Genomic DNA, 12132 nt, shown 5'->3' on the forward strand with positions numbered 1-12132 from the left:
GAAAACCTCAAGAGAGTGTTCAGTTCCGCAGTTGTCATCAAAAGAGGTCCCCTCTGTCAGGAAGAGGGCCCAGAGGCAAACTAGAGTAATGTAGAGCACAGGTGAGCTCGCTTGGGCCCAGGTGCTTAGAAACCATGGAGACCCTAAGACAAGGGGGAAACCTAACTTAAAAAGTCCCACGCAGAAACACTGCCACTTGTGGCTTAGGCGATTGCGGATGGAATTTGTTGAAGTCAGGCAGGTGACAAGGCCACAGTGATGTGAGCAAGGCTCTTCTCTCCAACTTCGAGTGACCCAGGAGCCCAGACACCATCAACTGAGCTCAGGCCTCTCTCTCCTGGGAGGGAGATGTATGATAGCACTAACCACTTGCACTTCCAGTTCAGCAACCTGAGCAGGGAGGACTTATCTCTGGAGTCCCTGTGGCCCTGGGGATTAGGTGCAGGGAGGAAAGTTGAGAGGAGGATGCTGAATGGTTCTTCTTGGTCTGCAAGCAGCCTTCTGATTGGTCAGGCCTGCAGGTGGCGCTCATACCCATGGGAGTGGCAGGTTGTGGCTTTTGTCTTTAAAGTTCTTGTTACAGCCTGCCTTGGTGAATTGTAAGCTTGTAAGAAAGAGACCCTGTCTCAAGAAACAAGGTGGATAGTTGCTGATGAACGACACACTAGGTTAACTTCCGACTCTACATGTGCGTGTCTGATGCATCGCTATACTGGAACACACACACACACACACACACACACACACACATACTCAAAGACTTGGTCAGCCTTCAGCCTACCTGTGGGGAGAGTGCTGATCACTCTGTACTCCATCCATATCCCCTCCCATTTTCCTGAGAATTCCACAGGATCTTCAATTGTCACCATATCCCGTGTGAAATGTCTCCTTAGCTAACACATGATTGTACCATGATGGGCAGTTTGTGAAGGCTGGGGACAGTAAAATACGTGTCGGAATGTGTATTTACCCCTACTAGGAGGGAGAAAACACACAGCCCACCAGATGTGTGGTAGGCTAACCCTGGCTTTCCATAACCTCTGCCATCTGGTGGCCGTGACCTTGTATGACCCTCATGGTCATATCCATGGAATAGAGCTAAGCGATTTGACCAGTTAATGTCTCACATGGACATTAGCACTTTGTTGTAGAATTGTGGTGTGTGACTGAGTTTACGGTTGTGAGATCTTTTAAGACCTCAGACCTCATGTGAGGGCCTTCCAGACAACAGAGTTTACAAGGAACTTTGGGCATGGTCCCTCAGTGGTCTGGGCAGCTGTTCCAGTAGAACATTCATCTCAAAGAGATCTGTGGGTGACACTTTTGTCTGATAGAACGAAGGGCAACAAGACTAATGGGAGACACAGTGTTCAGAATAATTACATTTGTAATGGGCACTGTCAGGTCTACTGAAGGAACATGAAACGTGAAGACGTGTCTGGAGCAAGCAGGATGCAGACCATCCTCAGCAACCTGCAGATACAGGTTACTGGTCCTGCAACATCAGTGATGTGGTGGGGGGTCAGAGCACAGACTCCATGATGGTTCCCAACACTCCCAAGTCACTCCTCTCCCACATGGGATAAGACTGGTCTCTATTGCTACTGGTGTGTGTGTGGGGGGAAGGGTGACAGTTCGTGACACTTAAGACCCACCTTACCTTCCTGGATTACCTGTTTTAGAGGACACAAAAAGCTACATCGTGACAATGTTCAGCAGTCATATAGAAATGCTCCTATGACATGTGAGACCTTTTCCTGTGTTGTGTGACGGGGCATCCCGGAAGCTCTAAATGAGATGCAATGTAGAACATGTCCTGAGGGGGCCCATGGTGTTGCTCAGTGTGTCAGCAACCCTCTCACACGGACATCTTGTGGTGCTCCCAGCCTGAAAGCCCAAGAGAGCTGAGCCACCTTCCTCAGAGAGCCCTGAGACGGACTACAAACCTCCTGTCCTAAGAGCAGTGTGGCCCTCCTATTTATGGGGGAGACTCGTGGGGTAAGAGCACCCCAGCACGTCATCCTTTATGTTCTCAACAAACCACTGTGGGACCCGACTACTTCACAAAAAGGGCCAGTGTGGTCGGTTCCGTTTCTCAGACACGGTCGACCAAGCTCTCCAAAGGTTGCAGGTACTTGGTAAAGACAAATGAACGTTGATGATGTGTGCCTCACGGCATCAAGGTCAGGACATCCCTCAAAGTATCCATCTTCCATCCAGCAGGGGCCATGCAGCTATCAGATTCTCAAGTTCGCCCAGAACAACTGTGTACCATCCACTGCGACATCCCACCATGCTTCACTACTGCCTTCCTGCAGATGAGACTTCGGCACAGCAAAGACTTTCTTCTCCCTCCTCTGGCTCCTAGGCAACTGTGCAATACAAACGTCTTCCACGGCAGTTCACTGGGTGGCCAGACAATGTGGCTGCTGTTCCTCACTGGAAGCTGCTTTGAGAGCCCACACTCTCCCCAGCAAGCAGCACTGTGGGGGAGTTACTTCAGTGTGATTTCACACAGTGTACACTGCTAAGGGCTCCTGGGGGGAATACTCATAGACATTCTAGAAACTTCAGCAACAATAGGCTCTCTGAAGAGAATGCTCCCAGGAAGAGACCCTTCAGAAGGAATGTACGGTGACAATACTGATAACAATGGTGACGTGCGTGCCTGTGTGTGCATGTGTATATGCATGTAAGTGTGTATGTGCATGTGTGTATATGTGCATGTATGTGTGTGTATGTGCATGTGTGTATGTATGTGCTGTAAACATCTAATTTAATCTTCAGAAGGGTCCTAGGCAGCAGGTTATCTATCTCTCTGTTTCAACACAAATGCCCTTGTACCACCAAGGGCGGAGGTTTTTAGAGGATCCTAAAACCTATGCTATGCACACCTAGCTCCTCCTTGGAATCGCCACTTTCCCAAGATTGGTCTGCGAGGGATAAGCCTGAGTGTGGGCTACTCCATATCAGTCTGAATCTCACTGCTTTATGCACATGCAGTGTATGAGGTGAACTCGGGTTCTTCTTTGGCTTCTGAGCTATTCAAGCTAGAGTTCCTAAGCCAGCTTACACCCTTTCTCGGCTTCAGAGCGACTTCCTGCTGCACTTGGCTAGGGTTCAAGGACACAGAAACCAAACTTCCAACTTACCTTTGTACCTTCTTGTGTCCCAACAGGGTCAGTTGAGACAGAGGAAAGTAGTGAATATTTAACCCAATAAGTCAATTGTCCTTTTTATTTATTAGCATGGGTTAAGTATATAAGAGTTTCATTATGACATTTTCGAACATGTATATAATGTAGTTCGATCTAATTCACCCCCACACCCTCTTTTGTCCCATTCCCAGTCTCTTCCCAGCTAGATTCCTGTCTAAACTGTGTGTGTGTGTGTGTGTGTGTGTGTGTGTCCCAGAGAAGTTCATTAAGCTTGCTTACAGGAGCATGGGGCAACTTTGAAATTACTAAACCACTAGAGAAAGTGTCCCCCCCCCCGAAACCACCAATCACCTTCAGCTTTTCAGGGAGGGGTAGATATCACGAGCTTCTCTCCTTCCCAGGGCAGAATGGTGATAGGCCTCATTGTATGGAGTCTAGTAGCGCATCAGAGCTACCGTTAGGTCACGAGGACAGTAGTCATTTCATTCTCAGCAGACAGACTTCCCCAATGCCCACCCCCTACCTTCCTCCAGCTTCTGCATCCTTCCCACCCCTTTTGCTACAGAGTCCCGGGAGGCCGTGAGGGAGCGATACGGATGTCCTGTCTGTGGATGAACACTCCACGCTCAGCACTTGGACCGGATATGAATCTCAGAAGTGTAACTGGTGCCCCCACGGCAGAGAGAAGCATCCCTGATCACAGCCGAGGGTAGCGGTCATCTACAGATAGAAACGTAAGAACTTGGGGAGCAGCTTCATGGGCACAGCTTCTCTATCTGGCAAAAATAACAGCGGCAGGCCTATGACCTCTCTATCCATGAGCCTCTGGCCAGGTTTACAGCACCAGGAATAAACTCTCCCTCCCATGGAGCCAGCCTCCAATTCAATTCTGAAGTGGTTGGTTATTCCCCTAACAGACATGGCGCTGTTGCCCTAGAGGGTACACCTTTCCCAGTATTGGTAGTGCTGTCTGCAGGGTCCATAGCTGACTAAGACTCCAGCAGCCTGTATAGACCCTTCTGGAACTATGAAATCTAGCAAGCAGGCAGGAAGCTTCCAGTTCAGTTCCAGTTAGATCTCTTTATGTGCTTCAGTAAAGGTGTATGGCACCTTAGGCAATAGAGTCTTACTAGCTAGTTGCTGGTGGGCAACCAAGAGCATTGGCCATAGCCAATACTATTTTGGAGGCCTCAGGATCAGGAGGTAATCCATCCCTGGCCATGAAGTTTAAAGACTCACTGTTAAGAAGTAATTGGAAGACCCAGGGATGGTACCAGATAATGTGACATATCTTTCAAAACCTGCATCCTTGAACCCCATCCCAGGAAGGAGGCTCAGCTCCTGTGGATAGCTTTCCTCTTCATATGGACAGGATGGTGGAAGGAGGGATCCAGGTAAAAACGGAAAGCACCAGGAGTAGGACCAGAATTCCATCCCACAGCATAAACTCAGAGTCTTGACCTCCAGCCCCTCGGCCGTGACCATGGGCTTTAAACCACTCTACTGCCTCCTGCAGGTCAAATGGCTGAGGCTCGAAGCCTAGCTCTTTCTTGGCTTTCTCTAAGCTGAAGTAATGTGTGACGCCAGTTTTATAAACCTCGGTGCGGGTGAGGAAGGGCTGGAAGTTGTAGAGCCTGCCTACAACGAAGTGGGTCATCTCTACCAGGAAAGCAAGGTAGTAGATGAGGGTTAGGGGCAGGCGGGTGGAGGGGAATGTGTAGCCCAGGCCCTCGACCAGTGGCCGAAAGAACTCAAAGTTATTGATGGGCCTACCATCTGAGATGAAGTAGGGCTGACCAGAGGCAACGTGGCCTTTATCGGCTTTCAGAGCCTCAGAGGCCAGGATGTGAGCCTTCACCAGGTTATCCACGTGGACAAACTCAACCAGGCTCTGGGGATCCCCGTACACAAATCTGAACAGGCCCCTCTCAATGTAACTCACTATCCGGGGAAGATGCCTCTGCTCCCCAGCCCCATAGATGCCGGCTGGCCTTATCGCACAGGTCCGGAGTACACCATCACCTTGCTTGAAGGCCAAGCCATTGGCTTCCAGGACCTTCTTCTCTGCGATGGATTTGGTCCTGGAGTAGTGATCCGGGTGCAGGTGAAGTGGCAGGTAAGGTAGAGACTCGTCCCCGTCTCTGATGACTTGACCTCCAAAGATGACATTGAATGTGCTTGTGTAGACTAAACTGGGCACGCCTCTCTCCAGGCAGGCCCTGAGGATGTTCTCGGTGCCACCCACGTTGACCTCTTCGATCCGGGTCTTGTTCAGTTGCTCCCTCCCAGACATGCCGTAAGAGGCGACGTGGAACACGCACGCAACTTTGTCAGCATCCTGGAAGGCTGTCTCCACATCAGAGAGGCGGCGGATATCGCCACAGACGAATCTGATTCCCTCTGGAAGGTTCTGGGCTGGTTGGGTGATGTCAAACAGAATCACGTGGACTCCTTTCTGGTTTAGAGCGCAGCCGAGGCTGAGATGAGAAAGATCAGGGTTAAGTCAGGTCACCCTTTGGCTGTGTCTAAAAAAAGTGTAGGAAATGACTTACCAATAAGGTAGGGCTCACCCGAGTCTCCTTAACTCATCCTGAGTCACTTAGCATATTTATCACTATAGGTCTTGTTTAGGTTCTGAATAAACAGGAATCCCCCTCAACAAAGTGAATCACGACCAAGTCTCTGTGACAGAGTGCCTTTTGTGATTTAAAGGTGAGTTGTCTCACAGGCTCAGGTCCTTAAGCACTTGGTACCCAGCAGGTGGCGATGTTTTGCTGGAGAAAGTAGGCGGGCCTTGGGATTTGATAGACAGACCCAGCCTCCCGTTGCTTTTCTCCTTTCTCATTTCAGGGGCTCTGTCAACAGTAGCCTCACACTTCTGCCCTCCTGACCTGTATTCCTTTAAACTGTGAGTTCAACTATTCGTATGCCCCTTAAATTGTTTGTTATATGTATATTTGATCCCACTGATGAGAAAAAGAAATGAATACAGTTGTCTAAGAACATGATGGAGCTGGAGAGATGGCTCAGCGGTTAAGAGCACTGACTGCTTTTCCAAAGGTCCTGAGTTCAATTCCCAGCAACCACATGGTGGCTCACACCCATCTGTAATAGAATCCGATGCTCTCTTCTGGTGTGTCTGAAAACAACTACAGTGTACTCATATAAATATAATAAATAAATCTTAAAAAAAAAAGAACATTATCTTTGGTGACAAGAATAGTCACCAGGCCCCAATTTATAGGCTTTAAAAATAATGTTTCTTGAAGTGGAATAAATCTGTTTTTCAATTTTCAAGCCCGAGTAGTTAGCACAATAATTTGCTTTTGCTTTAGAATGATCTAAACATGCACATGCATATAAACAGGAGAATCAAAATCCATGAGGGTAATTTGTAGATGAACTGACCGGAAGCCAAAATATCCTCCTCCTCCAGTGATGAGAACGGTTTCCTCTGGGGACCTTGGGGACTCCATACAAGACAGTGAAAGGACAACTGGACCTGCAGGACGATGCCACAACATTATGACCCTGTATAAACATGCTTCTCCTTTGTGAAGAAGAAGAACAAGAACAGGGGGGTCGGCCTGCTGCTCAGTGGTAGCTCATATACCCAGCATGCGTGAATCTCTGGTTAAATGGCCAGCACTGAGAAACCCAGACCAAACAACGGAATACATTAGTGCAGGAGATACTCTGAGACTCGTGGCTCTAGTCACAGGTCTGCCACTTTAGCCACACCCCCTTACTCCTTGGCTTCCAATTCCTTCCTGTGCCATATAAACAGACGTGTCTTCCTTGCCTACCGACCACAGTTAATGTGAAGGTTAAATACATACACAAAGAGTGTGGGGGTATTCTTGAAACCATGAAGCACTTTTGGACATGAGGCATCACTGTTGATTTTTGGAACAGATTGGGGCCTTCGGGAAGAATCACTTTGAAATGGGTCGAGAGAGGGGGTTTCTCCTGTGCATTAGAAAACCTAAGACAGAACTCGGTAGACGCTTCCAGCATCTGCAGTGCGCTTTGGTTTTTGGTTGTTTGGTTAACACTCCATACTTAAAAACAGGGAGAAAGGGCTGGTGAGATGGCTCAGTGGGTAAGAGCACCCGACTGCTCTTCCAAAGGTCCGGAGTTCAAATCCCAGCAACCACATGGTGGCTCATAACCATCCGTAACAAGATCCGACGCCCTCTTCTGGAGTGTCTGAAGACAGCTACATTGTACTTACATATAATAAATAAATCTTTAAAAAAAAAACAGGGAGAAAAATTCCTTGCTGTAGCAAATCATGCCCTCCACCCTAGACACCTTGTGAATGCATCAAGGGAAAGTACTCAATGCATTTGATGGGGTGGGGGTGGGGGTGGGGTTGGGGTTCTTGCTTCTATCTCCCTCTTCATTTATTGACTCTCCAGCAGGTTCATCTCAAGGTCCTCTAGCACTACTTCCTCTCAAGAATGTAACAGACAGAAACTGGTTAGAGAACTTGTCCCACAGTCGAGAAAAGAACCCAGAGGTACACAGTACCAAAGAACTCAACAATCACCTGCCATGAACTCTGTTTTGAACAAGGACCGCCACAAGGATTTCGTGGAGCGGCCGGCTGGGGCAGCACAGGAAGAAGGGCGCAGGTGCGAAGAGCCACGTGACGTCAGTCTGCATGCACTGGCCCAGATGAGAACAGTGGTAACTCAAGGGTGTCGGGAGGGAGCAGCTAGGGGCACGGGGCAGGCAGCCTTGAGATGGTTTGGGGAGCTCGTCTGGGACACTTTACTTTTTCGAAACGTTACTTTCCTGTAAGCTGTGTCCTGTTCTATTTCAGGACGTCTTTGAACTTCTAGAAAAGCAGCAGTGTACATACAGCAGAGAGAGAGAGAGAGAGAGAGAGAGAGAGAGAGAGAGAGAGAGAGAGGAGACAGATGTGCTTTGGCGCTCACCACGAGTGTCAGACAGCTCATGGGGAACTTTATGCGCACACGAACTTCCAACAAAGCGCCGCCATCACCCTGTTTTCCAGCCAAGAGTAAATAACTCTCCCACGCATTTCCAGTGGCTAGTGGACACCATGGACCCGTACACTTAGCAGCTGAAACAGGGACTTTGAGGAGAGAGACCGAGCAACCGGGTTCTTTCTAGTTGTGAGCACTGAGTGCTCTTCCTTGAGCATTCACACGGTACCTAGGGTGGAGAGCATGATTTGCTACTTGGGATCAATAAATTGCTCTGAGCCTGTGGGGGGCGGTCATCCAAAAAGTTGAGCTCACAAATTTATTAAGATAAGATGGAATAATGTAGTCAAATTATTTCCCCCCATCCCCCCACAAAACACGGTATGGTTGCCCCACAGATGCCATTTCTCAGGTCCTTTCTTTCAAGCTCTGATGGGTATCCGTTCAATTATTTCTTCTACAGCCATGGTTAGAACTCTCGAGACACAGGATGACAGAGACCAACATGTTCTAGAAATCTGTGGGGTGTATCTCTAGCTAGTGAGGCTAACTGGCTCACTCACAGAGAGTCGCAACTGGAGAGAAGGCTCACCCATAGTCTCAGAGGTGTGGGGCAACATGGAACAGGAGCCAGAACCAGTCAGAAAACTGGGCAAATGGCGTGGAGGATGGCGGCTGGGTCCCATGAAGCAAGAGCCATCATTATGCTACAAGAAAACCCATGAAGGCCAGGACATGAGAACCTCTTTAATATATCAAATGGTGACCTTAGAACAGTGTATCTGTCTGTATGTATACATATATGCACGCATTGATTTCTATGTGTATGTGAGTTTTGTTCTTATGTATTCATCTATACATGGGCATGAAGTACCAGAGGGGGTCAGAAGATATCAAATGCCCTTGAATAGGAGTTACAGATAGTTGTGAGCAGCCACGAAGGGGCTGGGAATAGAATCCGGGTCCTCTGGAAGAGCAGCCAGTGCTCTTAACCTCTGAGCCATCTTATCTTTTGCACTGCTTGGGTGTGGACTCAGCGCTCACATAGGCGAGACATGTGCTCCAACACCGAGTCATGCCCCAGTCCTGTTTTCTGAACACACAATGCTCCTACTTGGAACTGGAGTGGCCGTGGAAGTAGATGTCCCTCATGCTGGGGACTACGGACTGACATGTCCAGACTTCTGACCTTCACCCCATGACCTGTCTCAACCACCCACTCTTCTGCCATCCACCCTCCCTGCTTGAGCAATGCCGGTCTTCTCATCTTCATTGCCACACACTAGGCTCACCAGTATATCCTGTTCTTAGCACAGTGTGACCCATGGCTCCTCCAGGTCCAGGCCGGGTGTAGCATCTGCAGGAGTGAGGTTTTCCCCAGAGAGCCCTCAGCTCATGCCACCTTGGCTCTCCTCCCCCTACAGCTGCTCTGCCTTCTTCAAGGCAGGCTCCGTGTCTAACTGTGTGACTTTAAACGGTCATGCCTCTTTCCCTAGAATGAAAATTTCACGGAAAAGGGAAGGCCCTTTCCCACAGGGGCATTCCTTCCCTGAACCCAGAAACTGACAGAGTTACCAGGAAATATTTGCCAAGCTCTGGATGATTCTTATCCACACAAAACATATCCAGTTTTAGTAAAACTGTGATAGACACCAGCGAGCAGGGCCCTGAGGTATCAAGTAGGCTGGTTAATGCTACCACTTTTACCTTAACTTCCTGAAGAGTGTTGAGTTACAGAACGGGACAGATGCCAGGCTGAGTGACACAGGGCGCTGGCACTGTGGCACTCGTTATGGGGACAGACTTCTGCTGACATCTAAAGAACAAGATAAGTACCTGAGACTTCTCAGGAGGAGAGCTCGGCCTTGGCTCACAGTTGTGAGAGTGTAAATCTGAGGCCAGCTGGCTCTGTTCTGGAGCCTGTGATGATTCAAACCACCGTGCCAGGGAGTGCAAAGGCTCACCCCACGGTGGATGAAAACCAAGGCAAGAGAGGAAGAGGCTGTGAAGGATACACCCCCAATGACCTAACTCCCTCCCTCTGGGTACCGCTTCCCAAAGGTTAGTCCACATCCCTACCATGGTGCCATTGGTGGGATGGAGCCTAAAGCGTTTTGGACAATGAAAATGCAAGTCATGACACAAGGTCGACTGTGGAAACAAAATCACCTTTCCGAGAGATACAAGCAGGAAGACAGAAGGTGGGGGCCGATTCAGAGTCACTTCCTGGAAGAGGAGGCTCAGAGTCAAGTTTGGACCACAGGAGGTCTCACATGAAATGAGGGTTTGTACAGTCTCGGGCAGATCACAAATAGATTGAAGCATCCTGGCGGAGGCTATGCTAGACAAGTGATGTGGGGCCCCATGTAGCTGGCATAGCTCGGATGTCACCCGAGGCTGTCATGTCCAGATATACTTGGGGAAGGAGGCTCGTTGGAATTGGCACAGAAACAGCCTTGCGTCCCCTTCTGAGGAGTCTCAACTCCATTCTGTAGATAGCCGGAAACTTGTTGGTTTATAACAGGGTATCCGGGCTTTCTGATAGAGAGTGGGCTTCCACTGAGGAAAGGAAGAGGCTTGGGACAGGGTCCGGGCAAGGGGTGACAAGGGGCTACATTGGAGGGGTGTTGGTAAGGACTGAGGGCCAGCAGGCTCAGCTGGGACCAAGGAGATGAGATGGAAAGGCCACAGCAGGTAGTGCATAGAAGCTGGAGGAAAGTGATGGTGGGATGCTGGAAATTACCCACCTTGTAAGAAGAGCTTCCACTCTGGGGACTGGGGAGATGCTCCGTCAGTACAGTGCTAGCCTCAACCTCGAGAATCCCAGTTTATGCCTAGATCTCATGTTAAAAAAAAATAGCTGGGAGTCATGGCATGTACCTGTGATGCCAGGGAGGTAGAGAGAAGATCTATGGGGCTCTCTTGTCAGTCAGCCTAGCCTAATTGATGAGCTCCAGATCCAGGCAATAGATCCCGCCTTAAAAAAACAATGTGAATGGGACTTGAAGAATGGCACCCAAGGACAGGGAGGCAGGCAGATGTGTGTGTGGGAAACACACACACACACACACACACACACACACACACACACACAGACAGACACCATGGCTAACGAGATGCCAGATAACAGGGTTCAAAAGACTATTTTAAATATCCCCATAGAATACCACAGAAAGGGACCTTAGCATAGGTAAGGCTAATGAAAAACTTGTAACAGAGATATATTTGGAATGGCTCTTTGCTTTTATAACCACACATTCCAGTTCTGGCAGAAGGCCGGAGGGGCTGGGGGCAGGAATGTCCAGTCACAAGCAAACTCAGAAATGTGCCAGGCCTGTTGATGTTACCCCTCGTCACCTTCCAGCTAGTTCCAGAGAGATCTGAGGCAAGAACCTGCTGAAAGGTTAATAGCATCCTTAATTTAGCAAGACAAATCTCATTGGAGACAAAGCTTGCACTCCAGGTCTAGAAAGTCTTCTGAGGTCTGGAGCCACCAAGTGGGGATGGGGTGAGGGAGGGAGGTGGGGGGAGGGGAGGGGGTATAGGGAGTGACCTCACCCATAACAACAATAAGAACATTAGAAAAACAGAGGGGGGAGGGGCTAGAAGTAAGAGGTTTGCTATGCAAGTATGAAGATCTGAGTTCCAAGTTCAGATCCCCGGTACCCACCCAAAAGCCAGGCAGCCTGAATGTGTCTGTAAGCCCCGTATCGGGAGGCAAGAGACAGACTGACCCTGGGTGCTTAAGGGCCAGCCAGTCTAGCTGAAAAAGGGAACTTCACACCCAGTAATAGGCTCTGTCTCAAAATAAGAGGATGGAGAATCGTGGATACCGGACTCCTTCCCATTTCCATATACACACGCGTGGGCACACACCCATACCCACACATGTACACGAACCAAAACCATCTGTGCATATGCCACACATTTACATATATCTCACATTAAGTGTGTGCTCTTGCACATGCATGCAAACACACACACACACACACACACACACACACACACACACACACACA

At 49.1% G+C, this 12132-nt stretch overlaps 1 protein-coding gene across 3 annotated transcripts in view; it reads right to left on the minus strand.

The window, feature by feature from the left end:
* Positions 1–3220: 3220 nt before the first annotated feature.
* The window catches only part of Sdr42e1 (short chain dehydrogenase/reductase family 42E, member 1), a 12199-nt gene continuing 3287 nt past the window's right edge, over positions 3221–12132 (minus strand). The window contains exons 2-3 of one of the 3 annotated variants that reach the window (XM_021220788.2): positions 6567–6660; positions 3221–5635 (exon numbers count right to left, since the gene is read on the minus strand). In XM_021220788.2, the coding sequence (XP_021076447.1) occupies positions 4519–5635; positions 6567–6634 (1185 nt within the window). In that variant the 5' untranslated portion in view covers positions 6635–6660 and the 3' untranslated portion in view covers positions 3221–4518. The remainder of the gene's footprint in view (positions 5636–6566; positions 6661–12132) is intronic. The other 2 variants (XM_021220789.2, XM_029532545.1) reach the window with 2 other exon arrangements.

This window comes from Mus pahari, chromosome 20 (genome assembly GCF_900095145.1).
Source record: "Mus pahari chromosome 20, PAHARI_EIJ_v1.1, whole genome shotgun sequence".
Classification (NCBI taxonomy): Eukaryota; Metazoa; Chordata; class Mammalia; order Rodentia; family Muridae; genus Mus; species Mus pahari.